Source organism: Physcomitrium patens, chromosome 6 (assembly GCF_059467195.1).
Source record: "Physcomitrium patens ecotype Gransden chromosome 6, ASM5946719v1, whole genome shotgun sequence".
NCBI classification, from domain to species: Eukaryota; Viridiplantae; Streptophyta; class Bryopsida; order Funariales; family Funariaceae; genus Physcomitrium; species Physcomitrium patens.
The window spans coordinates 7,134,648-7,155,155 of record NC_143415.1 but is presented as its reverse complement, the minus strand read 5'-3'; the positions used below and the strand labels follow the sequence as shown (position 1 = coordinate 7,155,155).

General features: G+C 40.9%; 4 protein-coding genes across 6 annotated transcripts; 3 read left to right on the top strand and 1 right to left on the bottom strand.

Annotated features, from left to right (window-relative positions):
* Nucleotides 1-2,733: 2,733 nt before the first annotated feature.
* Nucleotides 2,734-5,367, top strand: LOC149989132 (uncharacterized). The gene is made up of 2 exons (XM_090251089.1): nt 2,734-4,070; nt 4,178-5,367. Exon 2 carries the CDS (start codon nt 4,536-4,538, stop codon nt 5,037-5,039), a length of 504 nt encoding a protein of 167 aa, XP_090107215.1. The 5' UTR covers nt 2,734-4,070; nt 4,178-4,535; the 3' UTR covers nt 5,040-5,367.
* A 71-nt stretch (nt 5,368-5,438) lies between these two features.
* On the top strand, nt 5,439-9,703 carry LOC112284106 (protein KINESIN LIGHT CHAIN-RELATED 3). The gene is made up of 5 exons (XM_024523672.3): nt 5,439-7,686; nt 7,971-8,168; nt 8,259-8,628; nt 8,754-9,069; nt 9,226-9,703. Exons 1-5 carry the CDS (start codon nt 6,673-6,675, stop codon nt 9,428-9,430), a joined length of 2,103 nt encoding a protein of 700 aa, XP_024379440.1. The 5' UTR covers nt 5,439-6,672; the 3' UTR covers nt 9,431-9,703.
* LOC112284107 (ABC transporter G family member 9) lies at nt 9,665-14,566 on the bottom strand. 2 transcript variants are annotated; one of them, XM_090251088.1, is made up of 8 exons: nt 13,897-14,566; nt 13,193-13,394; nt 12,672-13,064; nt 12,007-12,433; nt 11,580-11,765; nt 11,089-11,267; nt 10,614-10,898; nt 9,665-10,440 (listed from the first exon to the last, which is right to left on the bottom strand). In XM_090251088.1, the coding sequence occupies exons 2-8, from the start codon at nt 13,349-13,351 to the stop codon at nt 10,063-10,065; spliced, it is 2,007 nt and encodes a 668-aa protein (XP_090107214.1). In that variant the 5' UTR covers nt 13,352-13,394; nt 13,897-14,566; the 3' UTR covers nt 9,665-10,062. The 2 variants fall into 2 exon arrangements, with proteins under 2 accessions (XP_090107214.1, XP_024379442.1); XM_024523674.3 differs by having other exon boundaries at nt 14,249-14,566.
* Nucleotides 14,567-16,144: 1,578 nt separating this feature from the next.
* On the top strand, nt 16,145-19,683 carry LOC112283682 (F-box/kelch-repeat protein At5g15710). 2 transcript variants are annotated; one of them, XM_073534451.2, is made up of 3 exons: nt 16,150-17,183; nt 17,643-17,828; nt 18,286-19,683. In XM_073534451.2, the coding sequence occupies exons 2-3, from the start codon at nt 17,708-17,710 to the stop codon at nt 19,488-19,490; spliced, it is 1,326 nt and encodes a 441-aa protein (XP_073390552.1). In that variant the 5' UTR covers nt 16,150-17,183; nt 17,643-17,707; the 3' UTR covers nt 19,491-19,683. The 2 variants fall into 2 exon arrangements, with proteins under 2 accessions (XP_024378498.2, XP_073390552.1); XM_024522730.3 differs by having other exon boundaries at nt 16,145-17,828.
* The last annotated feature ends 825 nt before the right edge of the window (nt 19,684-20,508 follow it).

The following is a 20,508-nucleotide window of genomic DNA, read 5'->3' as shown; positions in this document are numbered from 1 at the left end:
AAGATGCAACAAAGAAGAAGGTAGAAGTAAAGGAGGAGAAGAAAGAGGAGAAGAAAGAATAATCTTCCACTTTAGTAGTAATACAAGTGCACTATCTCTTGCCTTATTCCATGCATGAAATTGTGTACAAATATCCTCCTTATGGATTTGACTATAGACTGAGGCAATTTTATATGCCTCTCTATTCCAATTACTATATGGATTATGGTCTTCAAATTTTCTTGTATAATCCCAACTACATGAAGCACATCAAGATAGCTTATTGAGACTGCCTTGGAGTTTAAAGCATTGTTTTGCATGTTTGGACACATTAATGCAAGGTAATTAGGAGGCATTATGCAATTTGATTCAAAGTAATATGGCCTTTGAGGATGAAGATTAGTGTTTTAATGGGAGTATTGAGAGAAATATTGAAAAGAGTAGTATCTCCAAGCCATATGAAAAGATCAATTTGCTATTAACAAGAAGTACTTTTTTTGTAAGAACTAGGTCACTTGATCAAAGATTGCAGAATAAGAATAGCAACTAAAAATTATAAAAGTAGAAAAGAAATAAATTTTATTACAAACTTAAATAAATTATATGTGGCAACACTTATAATTGCAAAAAACTCAAATTCAATGTAGTATATAGATTTGGGAGCAATTCAACATATGTGTCATGAATTAGAAGGATTTGTCAAATACATCAAAAGTGAAGACAAATAAGTTATCTACTTCAGAGACAATACTACATTATATATAACAGAAGGAGGAAACTTATAAATGGCAACGAGAAGATCATACCTTATGTACTACATATACCAAGACTTATAAAGGATTTATTCTTTGCTAAACAATTGGATAAGGTAGGCGGAGGAATTTGCATAAGAGCTGGTGTAACTATATTTATAAATGAATTTGATCAAACTATTACAATATGCAAATTAAATCCTGATTTATATGAATTACGTACAACAATTCTTTCAACCAAGCATCAAATTACTATTCTAGCAACAACACAATTAAACAATTAAGCTCATTTGTAGCACCTAAGACTAAGATACATAAATTTGCAAAGATTCATACAAATATAAATAATAGCAAAAAGAATTGACTACCTTGATGAAAAGAAAATTACCTTATATCAACCTTGTATAGAAGGTAAAGAATATAAGGAAAAGTTTCCTACACAAGGTGTACAAAGAACTATGCAATTATTAGAACTTGTACATTTTGACACTTGTGGTCTTATTTATGTAGGCACATATTTAAAATTTAATTACTTCATTAAATTTATTGATGATCTAACAAGACATTTCCATGTATATTTGATGAAATACAAATCTGAAGCATTTGAAAAATTCACCTTATACAAAAAATTTATAGAAAAATAAAGAAGTTTCAAAATTAAAACCTTAAGATCTAATTATAGAGGTGAATATAAATAAAATAGATTTAAAGATTCATGTAACAAAGAAGGAATAAAATAAGAATATACTATAGCTTATACACCACAACAAAATGAAGTTTTTAAAAGGAAAAATAGAACATTAATAGGAATAGTTCTTACAATGCTATCTTATTCAAATTTACCTAATTACCTAAACAACCAATTACCTCCAAAATAAGATCCCTACAAAATCTATATAAGATTCCAAGATACCGTTTGAATTATGGTACAAAAGACAATCAAATTTATCCTACCTTAAAATATTTGGTTGCAAAGCTCATGTATTCATTTCTAATGAAACAAGAAAGAAATTAGACACTCATTCACATGAGGCTATCTTTCTAGGCTATAGTGAAGAATCTAAAGCCTATAGACTTATGAATATACTAAATTAACAAATTCTTTGAACATGAGGTATATTTTTCTCAATACTACCACCACAAGAAATACATATATTTTATTAATAACAAATATACAATACTTCTTAAAATGTGGAAGAACAACCCCCTTCTCACATTGATGTCATTGAAGCCTTTTCGCAACTATCATTATTAAATGATGAAGAGGTCGTATCTCTTGAATTTGATGTTAAAACATTTTATTTTTAAATGGTTTTATAAAAGAAGACATCTATATGACTATTCATAAAGGATTATCTCTTATACATACTAAGAAAATATGTAAGTTAAATAAATCCTATATAGTCTTAAACAATCATCTAAAGCATAGTATCAAAGATTAGACCATTACTTAATTCTTTACAAATATCAACATCTAAGTACTTAATGGATGATGCTTGATTAAGGAGAATATTTAACAAATAAACTTAATGAATTCAATATGTTGAATTCTAATCCAATTTGTTTAAGTAATGAAGACCATATTACTTCACAAAATTATCCATATTCTCAAGTTGGTGGCAGTTTAATGTATGCCATTGTTAATTCCAGACCAAATTGTACTTATACTATCAGCAATTTAGCACAATATCTCTCTAACCCAGTATCTACACACATTCAAACTTTAAAAAGAACTATGAGATATATAAAAGACACATCAAACTTTGGAATAAAATATCAACACCAAAAAGGAAATTGAAATCATATATTTCTCACACATATTCATTCTATAAATAGATAAACATCCACTATAGATGAAATTTAATTTAAGAATGAAGATTAGTGTCATAGTGGGAATATTGGAAGAATTATTCCATATAATACATTAGTCTCTATTAAGTATTGACCTTACACCAAGAGTTACAACTCTTGGTATCACTCTTGTATACACAATATATTGTGTTAAATTAATCATTTTAATACATATAATGTTTCCAATAATATACATTAAATTTGATAACCAAAACTTACTCACTAGATTATGCTTGAAGTCATAGTAGGTAGAGCGATGGCTGGGCTTGTACCACTCCAGCTTAGCACGCTACCAGCTGATGTTTTGACAAAGGTAACTGCTCTACCCAAGGATGAATTGATTCCCGTCATCACAGCTGCACAGTTACTGGAAGCTGATGCATTTTTGTTCGGAATTCCAACTCGATACGGAACAATATCAGCACAAATGAAGGCATTTTCCGATTCCACGAGGGGACTGTGGAGAGGGCAGTCTCTGGCAGGGAAGCCAACAGGAATTTTTGTGCAATATATTTTTCAGTGCAAGGCAATGGCATTCTTCTGAAGGAATAGTCGACAATTCACCATCACATCGACCAGACCAAGTTATCAAAACAAAAATCTAATCAGATAAGAATGTGTTCATCTCCCTGATAAAAAGTGATCTCCACAACTATGGAGCAGTGTCACGCTGCCGATGAGCACAATCCCATTACAACAATCAAACCAAAGTTGAAAGTGTAATGTTCCCATAAAGCATCTCAGGTTTCCCAAAACAGCAGTGTCACGAATCTTGCTACAAATTTGCATGAAGGTGTCAGCGTGTTGTGTTGAATGAGTCGGTACTTTCAAAGTGAGGGTTTGCTGCATGATCGAAACTGCGAGTGCTATGTATGCTTAGTGTCATCGAAATCTAATACTCCTCTCCTTCGTCCTCTCCATCATCCTCGGTTGAATCGGCACCCACATCCTCAAAATCCTTCTAAACGCCGCCAAATCCTAACGAGCCTAGGAGAATTCACCCTCGTCCATGCCCCTCACCGACATACCAGTGCACGAACGACATCAAGTCGAATTTGTGGTCTAATTGAGAGCCTCAGATGCAACGCTTCGTTCAGTAGAATTGGCTGTCGGAGCGGGTGAGTTGGCAGCATCGGGTGTTGCAGCGGGTGCTGCAGAGGGTGCAACAGTGGGTGGAGTTGAAAGAGCATTGCTTGCTGAAACTGAGCGGGGTCAGGGGTTTGCGCGGGGCCCAGGCACTGCGAATAATCAGAGGCTTTGGGCCCCAGTTAAAACTAAAAAAAACAGGGAAAGATAGGTCATCAGCCCAAAGGGCAAATTTGCAATTATTACAAAGTTCAGGGGCATGTGTGATATTATCAAAACTTGAGGGGTATTCTTGATATTTCGAGAAAGTTCAGTGGCATGTGTGATATTTGCCCGATAAAAAAATCATGAATCTTTCTGGAATAAGACAGACTGCTAAGCAACCAAAAAGTTCAACCTCTGGTATTGAATTTCTAATTTTTATAAATGTTTTATATTTATTTCATTTTATAACCTTAAATACATAAATAACCAAACTAACTGTTTAAGGTTAAAACTGTGAACAACAGTTTCAAAAGGAGCAACGAAACAAGGGCCACGGTGCAATAATTGTGGCCATGAATGATGAGCATTAGCTTTCATCAGATGTGGGAACATTACACGCCTGGAGCACCTAATGTGGGAACATCCCTTACAAATTACGCAACAACAATGCATGAAAACCCACGTTTTTACAAGTCTCGACACGAGGATCGACATCGACAAGAATGATCTGGTTGGGATTCACAGCCCGGCGGAGAATCGTCGTTGCAACAACAGAACACTATTCGAAAACTGGAGTGCAGAATGCGAGGTCGGCACATGTCGGTGCACAGACAGCCAGTTAGTTGCGACGGTGAACTTCGAAGGAAACAAATGGAGTGATTGATGACTCTGAACAGAAGCTCACAAACTGGAACTCTTCGCTCGCCGGGATGGGTTGTTAGATTTAACGACGCTACCGACGAGAGTTATGCAGCAGAAATTTGTGATTCGGTTCAGCTTTTTAATGAGGTACTGGAAGTTCACGCTGTGGCTGCGATCATCGCGCTGCAAAATGCCGTGTCAGATGTGGAAAGATTTACATCTAGAGAACGTGGTACCTCGTTTGTGGAGAATGTAATTGCAACCAGCTTGGAACTGCTTTGTGATTGCATTGAATGCCTTGCGATCCCACCCACCTGGGATTCAAAGCCGACTGCGACCTTCCGTTGCTCCATCGTCCAACGCCGACACAGGCCGAAACCCAATTCTGAAGAACCATTTTGTTGCAAACGCAGTCTTTTCTGCAGGAACTCGCACTTGGGGTGCGGATTTTTCGATCTCACGGACGGAGAGTGGGAGTCCGATCAGAGACAGGGAGGTGTCCTTGCCAGCCCAGAGTCTGACTGAGCTTTCTCGATTGCTGGCCGTGCCATGGCCGGACCCACTAGGCGACGGCGTCATTTTGACTCAGATTGCAGGGGGCGCTGGATGGGTCTCGCTGAATCCAAGGCCACATGCCCCTGGTTTCACCGTCCTCCTCACTTGGCATCTCTCGCGGCAAGACAATCCGCTGTAAATAAAGAAGTTGAGTTCTGTCTCAAGACTCGTCTCAACAATCACCGAACCGTGTTGAGCTATGTATATATATATATATATATACGCATATATATACACTTTTTCTTTACTTTACTTTTGTACAATGCAATCCATGTAAGATGAGGATTGGATTTTCTAATTGTGTAAGTATGAAAAGATGCTTTGAAATGTGATCACCTCAAGCCCAATAATCATTCACCCCTGTCGAGATTTCCTGTGTTACACCGCGGGATGTTGCTCGCGAGGTCCAATACAATCTGACCCCTTGACAGACTCCTCGTTCTGAGTTACCCATGTAGAGTCACTGGAAATATTAACCCTTTCGCGATTCTTAACTGTTTCGAAAGGGCAACCGTTGCACGCGTTGACTAGATCTCGGCGTTAGGAGTTTCGGCTTAGCGGCGGCGATTGATTGCTGATTGACGATGAGTCATGACGGTAATTGTTTCTATCGGTTAAGTTGGGGTGGATTGGAGGGATCAAGTTGGTTGCAATTAGTAATAACGATGATGTTGGGATTTGGCATTATGTGGTTGCGCGAGGAGAAGGGCTATTTGGGGAGAGAGAGAGAGAGAGAGAGAGGGCATTGATTTCAGGCCCGAGTGTGCGTACAAATTAACGCGATGGCGTAGGGGTGCTTTAGGAGGGGGTTCTTTTCCAAGCTTTTCCGGGTTTTGGGAGATTCCCGATGGCACAGCCGAATTTGGCCTTCGTATAATTTCGAGGCAGGATTTGACTGGGTCACGCGGAGGAGGATTCGCTCTCTCTCTTCGCTTCTTAATCTGTCTTAGACAACCCTCTCGGAGAATTATCTTCGCTTTTTCGTGCTACTTGAGGTGTCTTGTTTGCGGAGCGGCGGAGCTTAGTTATTTTCATGCTCTCATTAAGTACTCGCTGAATTTCTCTCAGTTGAGTAGTCGGCGCGGGTGTTGGTTGAGTATGCTTTTGGAGACTTCTGAGCTTTTTTTTGTCTCATCGATGTAACCTCAAAAGGGTCCTGTAAGAAGTCTACAGTACACGTCTCGGCTTTACACTCCCAGTTGGGTCACAGAATGATTTGGTCCTTTCGCTTTTTTCATGCGCTTTGCTAACTGATCATCTCGTCTGCTGGGGACAACGCCCTGTTCTGAGCACCTGCTGGGAACAAGAGGCGCTGGGAGAATTATGCGAACGACGCTGTCCTGCTACGGAATTCTGGATTATTACAGGGACTTTACTTGGTGAGAGTGTTGCTAGAATTTTAAATCTATTTCGATAACTTGAGCTGGTGTGAGACATTTTCTTGAGGTATTGTGAGAGGAAGAGGTGGAAGGAAGCATGGGCTCATGAGAATTTTAGTGTAGCTCGTGGAGATCTTGTTGAGAAATAAATTGGATTGAGAGACACGCGGTTCAAAACCCCTGCAACTTTCATGCAGGATTGGTGAATTTTTCAATTCAGAACTATGCCTCCGCATGCGACGGGTAATTTTGTAGAAATGCCGAGGAAATTGACGAAGAGCACCCCACCAACTACGCCGCCAAGTGAGGACGCAGAGCTACAGAGCACAAGCAAGAGACTCTCTCGGAATTCAACCCGAATCAGCTCCTCAAAAATCATGCCCAAGGAGCCTTCTCCTAAGCAAGCATCGGTTGAGAAGGCCAAGAAGTCCAAGTCCGGCGAAGCGACTCCCACCAAGGAGCCACTCAAGTCGTGCCTGAAGAAGCCGTCCGATGGAAACGCTTCGCAACTTTCGTATCGCAGCGAGTGCACACAAATGTCGATGCGCAGCGAGTTCACCGACAGCGTGTTCGAGCACAGTGGCTCGCTCAAGGGTGTTCATTACGAAATTGCGAAGGACGGCCTCGAATTGGCTCATCGACAGCTAGAGATTGCGGCGAAGTGGTCCCATGAGGACGAGAACGCTGAGCAACTCCAGGGTCCGGACACAACGCCCACCGCCGTCCCTCGGTGTTCGCCCCGGGGGTTTCCGGTGGAGTTCATCGAGGCATTTGCTCGCGACGAGGAGTCGGTCGCAGACAGCCCTTACATGGGTCCCTACCTTCTGAAGCTTGCGAAATTCTTCGATTCGGGAGACAATACTGCGAAAGCCCTGGAGTATTGTATCCGCGCTGTGAAATTCTACGAACGGCATGCGCAACGGGAGAATATACTTAACCTCGTCCTCAGCCTGCACATCCTGGCCACCCTGCATTGCCATCTCAAACAGTACGAGTGCGCCATTGCGCAACTTGAGCGCTCCCTTACCCTCCCCTATCTCGAAGGCGGAGGGGAAGAGCACGCTCTTGCGGCTTTCAGCGGCCACATGCAGCTTGGCGACACCTTGTACATGGTTGGGAAGTTATCCTCAAGCCTGAAACACTACCACCAAGCTCTCGACATTCAGAAGTCTAATCTTGGGGAATTCGATCCCCGCGTTGCGGAGACTTGTATTTACGTCGCTGAAGTGCACATCCAGGTCAGACTACCTGCTCTCTTTACCTCGACAAATTGATTCAATTCAACATTAGTGAGTCTCAAAGGAACCTTTGAAAGCACAATGTACTCTAGGTATTTGGCATTCTGCTTTCTTCTTTAAATATTCTCCGAATCCTGGCAATTTTAAGCTCGCAGCACAAATTGAGGTTGTAAAGACCCTTTGAAGGTCCTACGAATCTGTCAGAGCAAGGCTAGCTTGGCGATTATTGCGCAACAACCTGAACGAGGTGTATTTGTTTGTGTGTGTGTCCATCTCGACTGCAGGCATTGGAGTTTGCCGAAGCCAAGGAGCTCTGTGAGCACTCGTTACTCATCCATACGAAGCACTGTGAGTCAGGAGCAGTGGAGGAAGCCGCTGACCACCGGCTCTTGGCGATCATCCTCAGCGCGCAGGGAGAACACAGCAAAGCCTTGGAATCACTAGTTTATGCAAATGACATCTTCGTGAAATTTGACCACGAGGTGCTTTCTCGCCCATCTCAAGTTCTATGCAACACACACCAACGCGCTGGAGAAACTCATTAACTGATTAACGTATTGTCGTTGTGCTAGCTGGACGTTGCTACCGGGAACCAGAGCATAGGGGACGAGCTTGTCGCCCTCGGCCGAGACTCCGAGGCCTTCGAATGCTACGGCAAATGCGTCAACGACTTCAAGATACTGCAAGGCGATCAGAACGCCCTTGTGGCATCAACTTATACAAGCCTCGCGGATCTGTACATGCAGACAAACAAACCCAAAGAAGCGAAGGTCCACTGCCAGCTCGCTCTTCAAATCCTTGCCAAACAAGGAGTGGGTCACACTCCTGACGATGTGGCTTACGGGTTGGTGAACATCGCAAGCATTCTTGAGCAGCTGAACGAGAAAGAAACGGCGCTTATTCTCCTGCAGCGGGCGTACAACATCCAAGACAAATTGCCAGGTTCCAAATCCTGTCGATTGTGTTCTCTTTAGCCCTCTCATTATTATACGAAACGCTCTGCATTGTGCCATGTAACGATGCCGAATAGTGGCTGAATCGTCTACTTTGTTCGTGACCATGAGCAGGTCAGCAAGCCACCGTTGCAGGACTAGAAGTCCAAATCGGGATCCTTCAGAACATGCTACACCAGTTCAAGCCTGCCTTGGAATCGTTTCAAAGTGCTTTAGCGAAAATGAAGGCCGGGACTTTGGGAAACTCCCCTCTGATAGGATTAGTGATGAACCAAGTGGCCATTACCTCCATAGAACTAGGCAATATCCCGCAAGCAGCTCGATTCTTCGAGGATGCGAAGGCCGTGATGGACATTACTGCTGGTCCGCAGCATCTGGATACTCTGGACGTATGGAGTAATCTTGCTTGCACTTACATCACCCTTGGACGGTAATTCAATTCCTTCTCAATCCCCTATTGTTTCACTCTAGTCATGTCATTAGTTCTCAATATAAAAAGATTTGTGTTTCGTGTTCAACCCTTGCGAGCAATAGGTTTTACTAGGTTTTGGGCCTCAGCTTGATTATGTTGTGCAACCATGTGCAGATCGGAAGAAGCTCGGGAGCTTCTAGAGGAGGTGGTGAGAGTGAAGGAGGAGAAGTTGGGAGCGGTGCATCCAGATGTTATCGAGGACAGGGCGCGGCTCCAAGCATCACTGGTGGAGTCGGGGCAGTCGACAACGTACAAGAGGTCGCGCAAGCTTGTGGAAATGCTATCGTCTGCAAGGAAAGCTTTCCATTCAAACCACTAGAGGAGCTTTGTGTAAAGTAGGTGGAGAGTAGTGTACAGTAGAAAATGTGTTGATAAGTTGAACTTGTAGGCGCATCAAACTTGTACATAGATCTGATACATTAACTCGACGAGGGGGTTGAGATGATGGTAGCCTGGTGTGGAAGTGATTGAGAAACACAAGCCAGAATTTTGAGTCTGCAAAATCAGCCACTGTTAGTTCCTACTTTTGAGTGGAAATGTAACGAGCTTCAACTTTGAGTGGAAATTCACGAATTTTCTTTTTGTTGGTCAATCTTTAAACTCATCGATATTGCACATCTGGTGCATTACATGGTTGCTACACTGTTACAAGAGCTAGTAGTATTTGTGACATGTATCTCCATCCTGTTCAGATAATGACCACGTACACTATCCCTGTTCCTGCGAATCTATAAAACTTTCATGTGGAGCTGTAATTCATATGAAGAAAAAAATGTGATTGAAGATTACTTCAACCTTAACAGGAGCACTGTCTATAATATTCAACATATTACTACTCCAACATGATCATAGCTAAAATTCTTGTCATCACACTAGTTTCTCCAACTGGCTACAATATTGTACAAGTATAATGCTACAGTCACTTAACTGCAATGAAGATCCTCTACTATCTTACTTATCATGTCCTTTAATCCGTGAAAGGAAAAAATATGCACTAAGTCTGTACCCGACCAGCATGATGGCCATGGCCATTGCGGCAATACCCAATTGATCAAGGCCTACATTCGCCACCGCAGGATAGTCTGCGATTCGGCACCGTCCTGAGGAACCTGTGGAGCAAGCATAAGTTTGGTCGGGAGAGTACTGCGCTGCCAGCTGAAGCTTGTAGCTCCAGTAACTAACAGACAAGTACTTGATCCATGCAATCCACTTGGGAGTGTTCTGAATGTAGTACCCGCCAGCAAGTAAGAGCGTCAGCATAATCACAGATGCTAGAGTTGTGGCTTTCTTGACGTCCATTAGAGCCGCTCCCAATGTGAGTCCTAGACCCTGCACGGATCAATTTCAAGTGACTCATTGAGAAGGAGAAAAAACTATAAAAAAAATTCAAGGAATGGATAGAATATTAATGCAGAAATACAAAACATTTTTGTTTTTCAAAATACATATTTTCAATTATTCAGCGATTTTAGGGCTTGTGAAGGGAGAGAATTTTTCAGTACCTGCGATACGAGGACAGTGTAAAGAATCACCAACAAAGTGAGGATGAATGCCAAAAAGGTTTGCTTCAACCCCGCCATCCAGTATACAATAGTTATGAAAATGGTTGGTAGAACAAGCTCTAGAGGCATATCGCCTATAACGCGAGCCATGAAATATGCACTAAGCCGGTACATGCCTGAGGCTCTTTCTTTAATCAGCATGGCTCGTTCTTGTGGGAAGGTGAAGATAGCAGAAAACACAGGGAAAAAGCCCCAGAATGTTATGAAGAAGAACAGAAGTCCGACCTGCTTGTTACAAAGAAGTGATCGAGTCAGTGTTTAAATATGCATGACAGTCACAGCTCAGAGTCCAGACTGAATCGACTCTTTATCAACTTCAATGTTAAGCCAGTGATGCAATTTCTTATCATGAAATCCCTTCTACGATGCAGAATCGATTCATTAAATAAAAAAATTTGTGGTTTCAAATTGTTACCCGATCTTGCACTTGAGATTCAGGCGAATCGTACCAAAGGAGACCACAAATTATGGAGATAGCGAGCACTTGTCCTATTTTTAAAGGTGAAAATGCTTCATGACGGCGCTCCTTCCAACCTCGTTCAAGTAGAACACTGAACTGCTCTCTCCATGATGTGGACCACTTGTTCAATCCAGCTGGAATTTTGCCACGCATGCCACAGGAGAGAATGTTATTATCGAAGTACGAAAAATCATGTTCAGGGAATTGCCATTGACACAGAAGCGCAACTTAACCACACGAATCATTTCCCAGTTCTGCAATTTGGCTCAGTCCATAATCTATCCAAGGACTCGAAATATTTTAAAACGAAAAATCCTCTCGCGCTCTTCTATCTGTGCAGAGCCAAAGTTTCTTCTCGTTTGCTCATGCCTAATCCAAAAGCTCGGAAAACAGGTTTCCTTTTGTGTCACATACAGACGAAATACTTCTCTTTGACGAATACATACCTTTATCAGCAAATGCTGTTGCAGGGGCAGAAGTAGACGCAACTTCAGTGTCTATTTTATGCTCCAAATTGCTCTTGTATGCCTTGATGAGTACTTGACGCACAGCTTGTGGATCTTCGTTGTGCTTCTTTCCTTCAAAAGCACCAGACTTGTCCTCTCCTTCAATTAGCCTGTCAGGTGTCACTCCTGCAGATTTTTCCACATCAAATGTGAGGCAAAAAGAGCATAACCAACTAGACGAATTTAATGCCGCAACGCGTTTCAGAAATTAGCGCACGCTTTGTTCATGACTATCTTCATCAATAACTTTGCATACAATCTTCGAAAATTTGGAGGTGAAGGAGGGAATCCCAATCGCACAGGGGTTTTCCGGCTTCTATTTGGAGAAAAAAAGGGACGAAAAAAAATAAGAAGAAGCAAGACACACCATTAGCGAGATCCAGCAAAAAGTCGGCGGGATTCATCGGAAATGGCGGCGAAAAGTGGATGGATGCAAAGTAACTCATCGCTTGATGGCCATCGCCATAATATAGCAGGTGACCCTCAGAGAGAAGAATCATTTTGTCAAACATGTGGTAGACGGTGCTAGAAGGCTGATGAATTGTGGTTATGATGGTTTTCCCACTCTTTGCCATGTCCTGCAAAGTTTTGATGATTCTCAAGGCAGTCGTTGAGTCCAATCCCGAAGTCGGCTCATCCAGGAAGAGAAGGCTTGGGTCCACAAGCATTTCATGGCCGATACTGACTCGCTTCCTTTCTCCTCCTGAAACTCCTCGTTTAAATGGACCTCCGATAATTGTGTCTTTGCAACGCTCTAGTCCAAGCTCTGTGATGATAGACTCAGCGCGCTGCACCTGAGGAACACATCACAAATAGTAAAAACTTTACAAGCCGTTAAAGGGCTTCAGCAGTAGATCCCTCCTCTACAATTCCAGCCAAGTTCTCAAATGAAGTAATAGCAAATATTCCCTTGAGGACAATTCGAAACATAAAAAAATCACTGCATTAAAAGAGATCTTGTGAAAAAAGGCGAACGTGTTCAAGGAAATTTCTACAGAAACCTTCAACAATGCGGGCATTTCAGTTCTTTACCTTCGCCTCCCGCGTGTACGTATCAGGCAACCTAAGTCTAGCAGCGTATACAAGTGTCTCCTTCACTGTCAAATTTGGAAACAGCACATCGTCCTGTGTGACGAAGCCCGTGCGTCTTTTCACAAAGTTCGAATGAGTCTCGTCGTTGTAAAGAATCGTGCCCTTCACCTTCGCACTCTTCAGCCTTCCTCCGAGGACATTGAGAAGTGTTGTTTTGCCACTTCCAGACGGCCCCAGCATAACTAGCATCTCTCCGGCACGGACAACACCAGAAACTCCATGCAGAATCTCCTTCGTCTTATCTTGAGTCTTCATGACATTGCGTTTAAGCTTCGTTATGTTCCACCAGTTCTTGGGCTGCTTCATCGTGACGCTGTACACTACGTTGGAAAACTGCAACCCAGACAATCGCAACCGTTGTAAATCCTATAAACAAATGATTCCGTCGCCCAGATGAATCACTGCTCATTCATACAATACATTCGTGTATTACGTACATGTTGAAACAACTTTCAAGATACCTTCAATGTTATAGGAACAGAGGATAACTGGTGATCTGGTGTCTCAAGAAAGTCCTTATCCGGCACTTTCGCATGTCCCATTATTCCATTCGAATGATTGGATACTGCTCCAATCTCCAAATCTGTAGTCTCCTCTGTACTCTTCACATGAGGAGCCATGAGTTACCGTGGTAATTTCTCAATTTTTCGTTCGATGCGGAAACTGCAATCGCCGTCGAGATCAGGAACTCATGCAAAGTACCCGACCTCTTGCCTAAATGTAACATATAATGCGAATCCTAATCCTAATGTTTGTGAAACATTCAACGAACATTCTTCCAAAACACAATTCTGGCACGATTCGTGCTGATTCCAGTCAGAGCTACAGACACAGCATCGGAAAATATTGCAGGTGGTTCCAATCAGAAATTCATGTATCGTCTTTTCAAATCATAAGACTATGTAGGAGACAGCCCCGTTGTAGAAAACGAAATCACAGCACTATGAAACTTTGAGTTGGACGCACACTGGAAACCTTGTACACATCACGTCGTTATACTTGCAGCAATTCATGAACAATCAGCAATTGCAGAAACGAAACTGTGTCAAATTCTTCAAAGTTTGATTCGAGCTTTGATCGCTACACATCACAATCAGCATGCAGCTCAATTCTCTCGAACACCAATCCACCCTCACACCAACTTCCTACTCGTTCCAAGCCCTACCAAGCATGACATGCGCCAGAGTCCAGCAAGGTAGAACCAAGAACGAGAGCAAACGAAACCAATTTATATTCCTTCCCCATGCACTGCCCCGCATTAAACGCAATCTCCAACAATAAATTTACGCACACATGAACCTTCCCTCGAAACCCCACCCCAAGTCATAGACAAAATTGCGCCACCTCATTCACATCCCCCCCACCCCCCGCGCCACTATCCTAAACTCAAAAACCAAACCCGAGCCCGAAAGCAAACCGCCTGGACCACACGATCTCTCAACAACTTCGCTGTCCCTCGCCTTCTGCCTCATCACCGCAATTTTACAGAACACAACACATTCGCTACGCATTCCCACCTCTTGTCGTCGTCTCCAACCAACACACCACGAGATGCTCCCTATTCCCAAGATAGAAAAATTAAAATTAAAATTAAAACCTCGAGAATCTAGACTCTAAAAGACTTACACAGCAATCACCGCGAAGACAAAAAAACGAAAAAGAATAAATGAACACCGTTATAGAAAAAGGTTTGACTTCGGCACAATTAGACTACTCCCTGCATCGTCTTCCGAGAGGAATCCAGGCAAAGCCACGACACAGACGATAGATAACGCAGCGGCGTCGAATTGTCATGAGCGGCGGAGTTGTAGAAGATGGACAGCGTGATGGAGTTAACTAATTCGAAAATGGGCGCCATGTGGCGGCTCCCAGCTTTTCCCACCCCCGCCCAAAGGACATCGACGCAGACATCATGCATTGGTGTGACTCCCCCCCCGCCGCTCCCGCCCTCCAGGCCCTCACAGGGGGTCCGACCACTCCACACTCGCCACGTGGGATCGTTTTTCCTGCATGGCGTCGAGGTGGATTTGTCCGGTTCCAGTAGCGTGCGTGTGATTTTGACCTAATTTAGATTCCCCCATTTTGGTGGTGTGCTAATATAGATTCCATTAGTGAAGGTTCCATGGGATCGAAGGTCCTGGAGTGCCACGTGGATGAGGGCGTGTCACATTGGTTTGTGAACAAAGGGTTGTTTGATTAGCTATCTATTTCTCCTTGTTGTAGAGCCCATGATTCAATTTTTGATGTTTGTCAACCTTTTTTAATCTCGTTAAAGGGTTTCTTTTAATAGAACTGATGAAAAATATTTATGATGATTCCATCTTGCTAAATTTTCTCAAAGATTTTTTTACAGTACATTCCAACTTAGATTTGTTTTGTTTGTTATTATTACTATTAAAATTTAATAAAATAATAATATTGAATATTGTTGTTTTTGTTTTGGTGAGAATATATGTTTTGAGCTTGCCTTAACCTATCCTTGATGTTGAGCACATGAATATATTTCTTGTAGAGTATAATTTAAAGATACATTGTTTGAAATTTATATATATATATATATATGTATATATATACTTGTGCCCCTAAAATTTGTAGAGATCATGCATGTGTTGAACAAATTGAGACGTCAAAACTAGTCTCTGAAGGAATAACAAAAGCAAAAGGCGTGCTGACCTGGAGAAGGAGCCCATGCCACGCCAGCGGACTTGAGCTGACGCGGCATCAGAAGTGCAGAGATGCACTGAGAGAGCGCCACATGGATTGCCAGCAATGCATCGCCAGCAGGTAGTGATAAGTGCCAGTGTCTTTTCATTTTCTTTTCGTTATGTTTTCATAGAAAAAATAATAGGCACTTCAGTTCTTTTCCTTTTTATTGAGTAGTGTAAACTGCATGTAGTTGCAATTGTTATTTTATTTTATTTTATTTTCTTATAAATGTTGTGATCTCATAAAATTTATTGTTGAACACAAATAAAAGTTGGTGAAAGCTAGATTTTAAGTATGAAATTTATCTTTGTCGCATTTACAAAAAAATAAAAATAAAATAAAATGTCTACAATTATATATATATATATATATATATATGTGTGTGTGTGTGTGTGTGTGTGTGTGTATGAATGAGAATGTTTATTTTCACAAATCACAACTAGTAATGTTCTCAAATTTGCTTGCAATCATGCTAAAAATGTAAAAGTGGCTTTTTTAGCATTTTATTATTACAGTATTTCCATCTATTTTTACAATCAAAGTAATTAAAATTGTTGATACCAAGTACATATATGCAAGTAAATTGGATATCTACTCTTTACTGTAATAGAACTCCAAGCTGAAGTTCCTATGTGATTTCATTTTGCTTTAACTAGTTCATCTGTTATGTTTGTAAATTTTGGTTCAAACACAACAAAAATACATCATTAAAATTACATTGCAATCACAATCATTAATATTAAGATTAATCAGGTATATTTCTACTTTTTTATTATTCTAAATTAATATTGTTATTGCATCCAGAGTTAATCAATATTTATTGGCTAATTGATGTTATTGGTTTATTTTATTTACCACTTTGTCTCCATCCTAATTTAGTATAATCAACTGAGTATTTACTGATGTATTTAATTTTAACATATGTAATACTTCAATTTTTTTATAAATTCTATTTATGAATTATTTGGAGTGATATACTAGCTTACATTTAATGCTTAACTTTTTTTTAAAAAACCTTCCATTAGCTATATCACATTTAACTTTTATTATTATTCTTTTATCTAAACTCCTTCCATTTGATCACTCAAATAATTTTAGTTTCTATCCTATTTCATATTTTTTACATATATATATATATATACATTTGCACATATTTACATGCATAAATAATAATAATCCTTCACAAGAGATATTAATTTTAATAACTCTATTTTATTTACATTTTTATCTTAGGTGGAATTATCTAATTCTTTCAGGTGTTACGCTTCTTTCTTCATCAGCTTTTTTCTGTGTCTTCCTCTTCACTTATTTATCTCTCTAGCCCTAATCAGATTACTGAAATTGCTTTTAGAACTTGTGACTTCATATTGAAAAGGGTAGTAATAATAAAACTGATAACATGACATGCATTCTTATGTTTCCTCATGCAATCTTATTGCAAAATAAAAAAGAAATCAAAATCAAAATAAAAATGAAATGTTCCTTTGTAGAAAAACGGGAATGCATTCTTCCATGAAATGTTTTCTTCTTCATATTTAGGTTTTTTCCAGCTAAATCAATTTCAAAAGAAATTTTATTGACATTTCCTTTCATGTATATCAAAAATGATAAGCACAAAAATACTGTGCAACAGTTGGATGGATCAAACTAACAATTTGAAACTTCAAAACATAAAATAAATTAAAAAATGATTTTTTAAAAAAATATGTGAATTTGAATCATTCAGAATCAAGTCTTCAAGCTAATGTAAGAATGCTCAACAAAAGATGGGGCTTTTTTTCAAAGGATATGACCTTTAATATCATTCAATTTGCCTCAATTTATATATTTAATTTATAATTTACCTCAATTACTGTTCCATTCTAATAATTTTATGATATAATCAAAATGTTCGTTTTTGAAATAATCAAAAGTGCTTTTTGGATAAGAATAAAATCAAATAATGCTTCAAACTTCAAGAATAAAATCAAAGTAACATTGATACCAATATGTGGCTTAGAATCCAACAAAGTGATATAAAAATAATTTAAAAGATGGATTATTTTGCAAATCAAATTATAAATCAACTTACAAACTGCATGGAAATGGAGTCTTTATGCTCTTCATGCAATTCCAACTCTGTGAGCAGTAGTATTTATAGTAGTGTACACAATGAAATTCACCAACTGGAAGATGCATTAAACACATGCGGTTCACATGAAACAGAGCCAGACTTGAAAAACTACAACTTAAGGATCCTTTTTGAGACAACACGAGAGCAATTAATCCACATGACACCTGAAGAAATTAAAAGCATCTTCCAAATGTTTTGCAAGGAATTGACATCTAATGACTACATTTGTATCAAAGTGGGTACAAAGAAGAACATCCTGCTCAATACCCATAACTTAGGTGTGTGTTTTTCTTTTTCTTTTTACATCCAAATCTACATACAATCCTCACATGCATTTGCATCATAAAAGACAATCTCTCTCTCTCTCTATATATATATACATATATACATGCACTTAAAACACTGAAACCCCCTTAACAAATTCATCACAGTTTGCATGCAATATGTGCCAAAATCTCTTAATAAGGCCATCTCTTAAATAGGCCGTGTTTTAGCATCACAAAGAAGCAAAATAATGTTTTAGGTTGAACACACAAACAACAGCATTTGTGATTAGTATACTGAATACACAAACATAGGTTGAAAACACAAACAAAAGAATATTTGAGGTTGAACACACACAACAGTACAAGTGCCGTGCAGAATGTGACAATGTATTGAACATGAGTTGTTTTTCATCGCATGAGTGTAAGTGAAAGTGTGTGTGTGTGAGTGAGTTGTGGTGGTGGGTGCCAGCTGCGGCACCGTCGGTAGCTCCGATGGAGATGAGTGGGGCGCTGTGGGGGACGATGCCGGAGCCCCTGGTGGACCTGATTCTGGCGCACCTCCCTATCCCTCGCCTGTTCGCATTGCGCACCGTCTGCAAGCGATGGAACAGCCTCATCCACTCCGCCGGCTTCGTGAAAACCCATAGCCAGGTCTCCTCCGAGCCACCCTATTTCGTGCTGTATGGCATGGAAGACCACCGGGTGCAAATCGGGCCATCTCTCTTCACGTTCGCTTACTTCGCCCGCGACGCATCCATATTCTGCTCCACTACCAAAAAATGGCACTCGTTGTCCTTCAGTTTCCTGCCTTTCTCCGATTTCTACCTCATTCTGACCAGCCGAGGGCTGCTGTGCTTCGCCATCTACAACCTGGAGGATGAGGTGACTCTGGGAGTGTGCAACCCCATCACGAAGATGTGGCGAGCGCTGCCCCCTTGGCTCCCTCTCCGTGGGAAAGGGCTGCCTGATTTTGTAGCCATGGTTGTTGACGAGGTGCACAACTCGTACAAAATCATCGTCATCGAGGAGCTGGATCTGATCACACGAGTCTACGAGTCCACAACCAAACAGTGGCAAGAGACGGGGAGGATCCATGCCTCGGAAGGCTTGCCCTACCTCATGAACCGACCCTGCCAAGCGTTTGTCAAAAACGGCTTCATGTATTGCTTGTCCCAAAACCTGTCCCAGATTGCGGCGTATGACTTGGAGACAGGGGTTTGGAGTAGAATCCACTTGAATGTGCCATCCGCTCATGAGTTTTTGAGCATGCGGACCTTAGGAATTGTAGAGAGTCACGGCCGCGTTCTCGTCTTGACGAGAAGCGTGGTGGGTGGAGATGCTGCCTTCGAACTGGAGCATTCCTCCACTGGCCAAGGGTGTTTCCAAGTGTGGGCTATCAACGACCAGTTGGGTCTGGACATAGTCGTTGTCGGTGAGGTTCCTTACCAACCATTCGATTCTTCGCATGATTTCGATTCATTCAACATTTACACCTTCTCGGCTGAAGACCACAAAGATGCTCTCATCTTTTCGTCACCTGAGTGGGAGTATACGTGGGTATTTGATTTGTCGGATGGCACATGGCATGTGGTGCCTGAATGTCCTCGCAGCATGTTTGGGCCCGATGGAGTTGAAGGATTTCCTATGGAGCTTAGGTTAGATATTTCACCATAGGTGTAGAATTTCGGCACTTTAAAAAAAAAATGTGCCATTGTAACATAGGGTCACCATGTCTTCTAAGCCTTGTGGATGTTTCATGCTTCCGTATGTTTCTTCCTTGAAAATCTGGATGCTTTGTCTCCTGAAGCTGGAAGAATAATAGTAATAATAATAATAACGATGATAATAAGTGCTCCTTTGAATCTGTAAGCTCATGTAAATAATGCCCTGGAGTGACTTGTTTTCATTAATGATTGGAATAATGTGGATTCTCGTATCCAGCTCATGGTACTGAGAATACGTTCTTCATGCCTGGTCACGTTCGCCGAACCATGCATTCAAAAAGTCACTGTCTCCAGATATATCATAGATTGAAGAGCTCATCATATCGAGCCAAACTTCGACGTTATCTCAGCGAAAGAATTTAGAATAAGCTTGCGATTTACGAGCTGAGGGACGAGGATCTAACAGTCGTCAAGCAACCCGATGCACGGCAAAATTTGGGTGGTAGTCATCTGCAAACCATTACCCACGTGTACGAATATCACGATTAAGAAAAATCCACATAAGGGAGATCAAGAGCGGCCTGCTTAACCCAGAAACAATGACTTTCTGGAACTAGTTATACATAAGTTGCACAGCAATTGAATAAAGGCTCACTCCAATTTTCCTTCTACGCATTTCCAAAATGTGAATATCAAACAAAGCAACTCAAATTTTACGTTGAAGAAGGATTCAAGATAAGCTTGGTCTTGCACGATCAAAAAACTTGCGTGTAATGTGAATGCCCTGGTGATGATCTCAAGGATGAAGCAATCAGCTACATAGTTTGACACTTTATAGCTAACCCCAAATTAGCACGAAGCTGCAATCGAGTATTATTCAGTTGTGCTCGTTCTCTTAGCGCTCGAAGGAACCAAGTTCTGATGAAGGGAATAGTGAGTGTTACGTTGAACAAAGACATTTTCGGTGACAGACAGACCGTTCTAGGCTTGGCTACATGAAGTAGATGCATGAAACAAGTAGAGCTTTC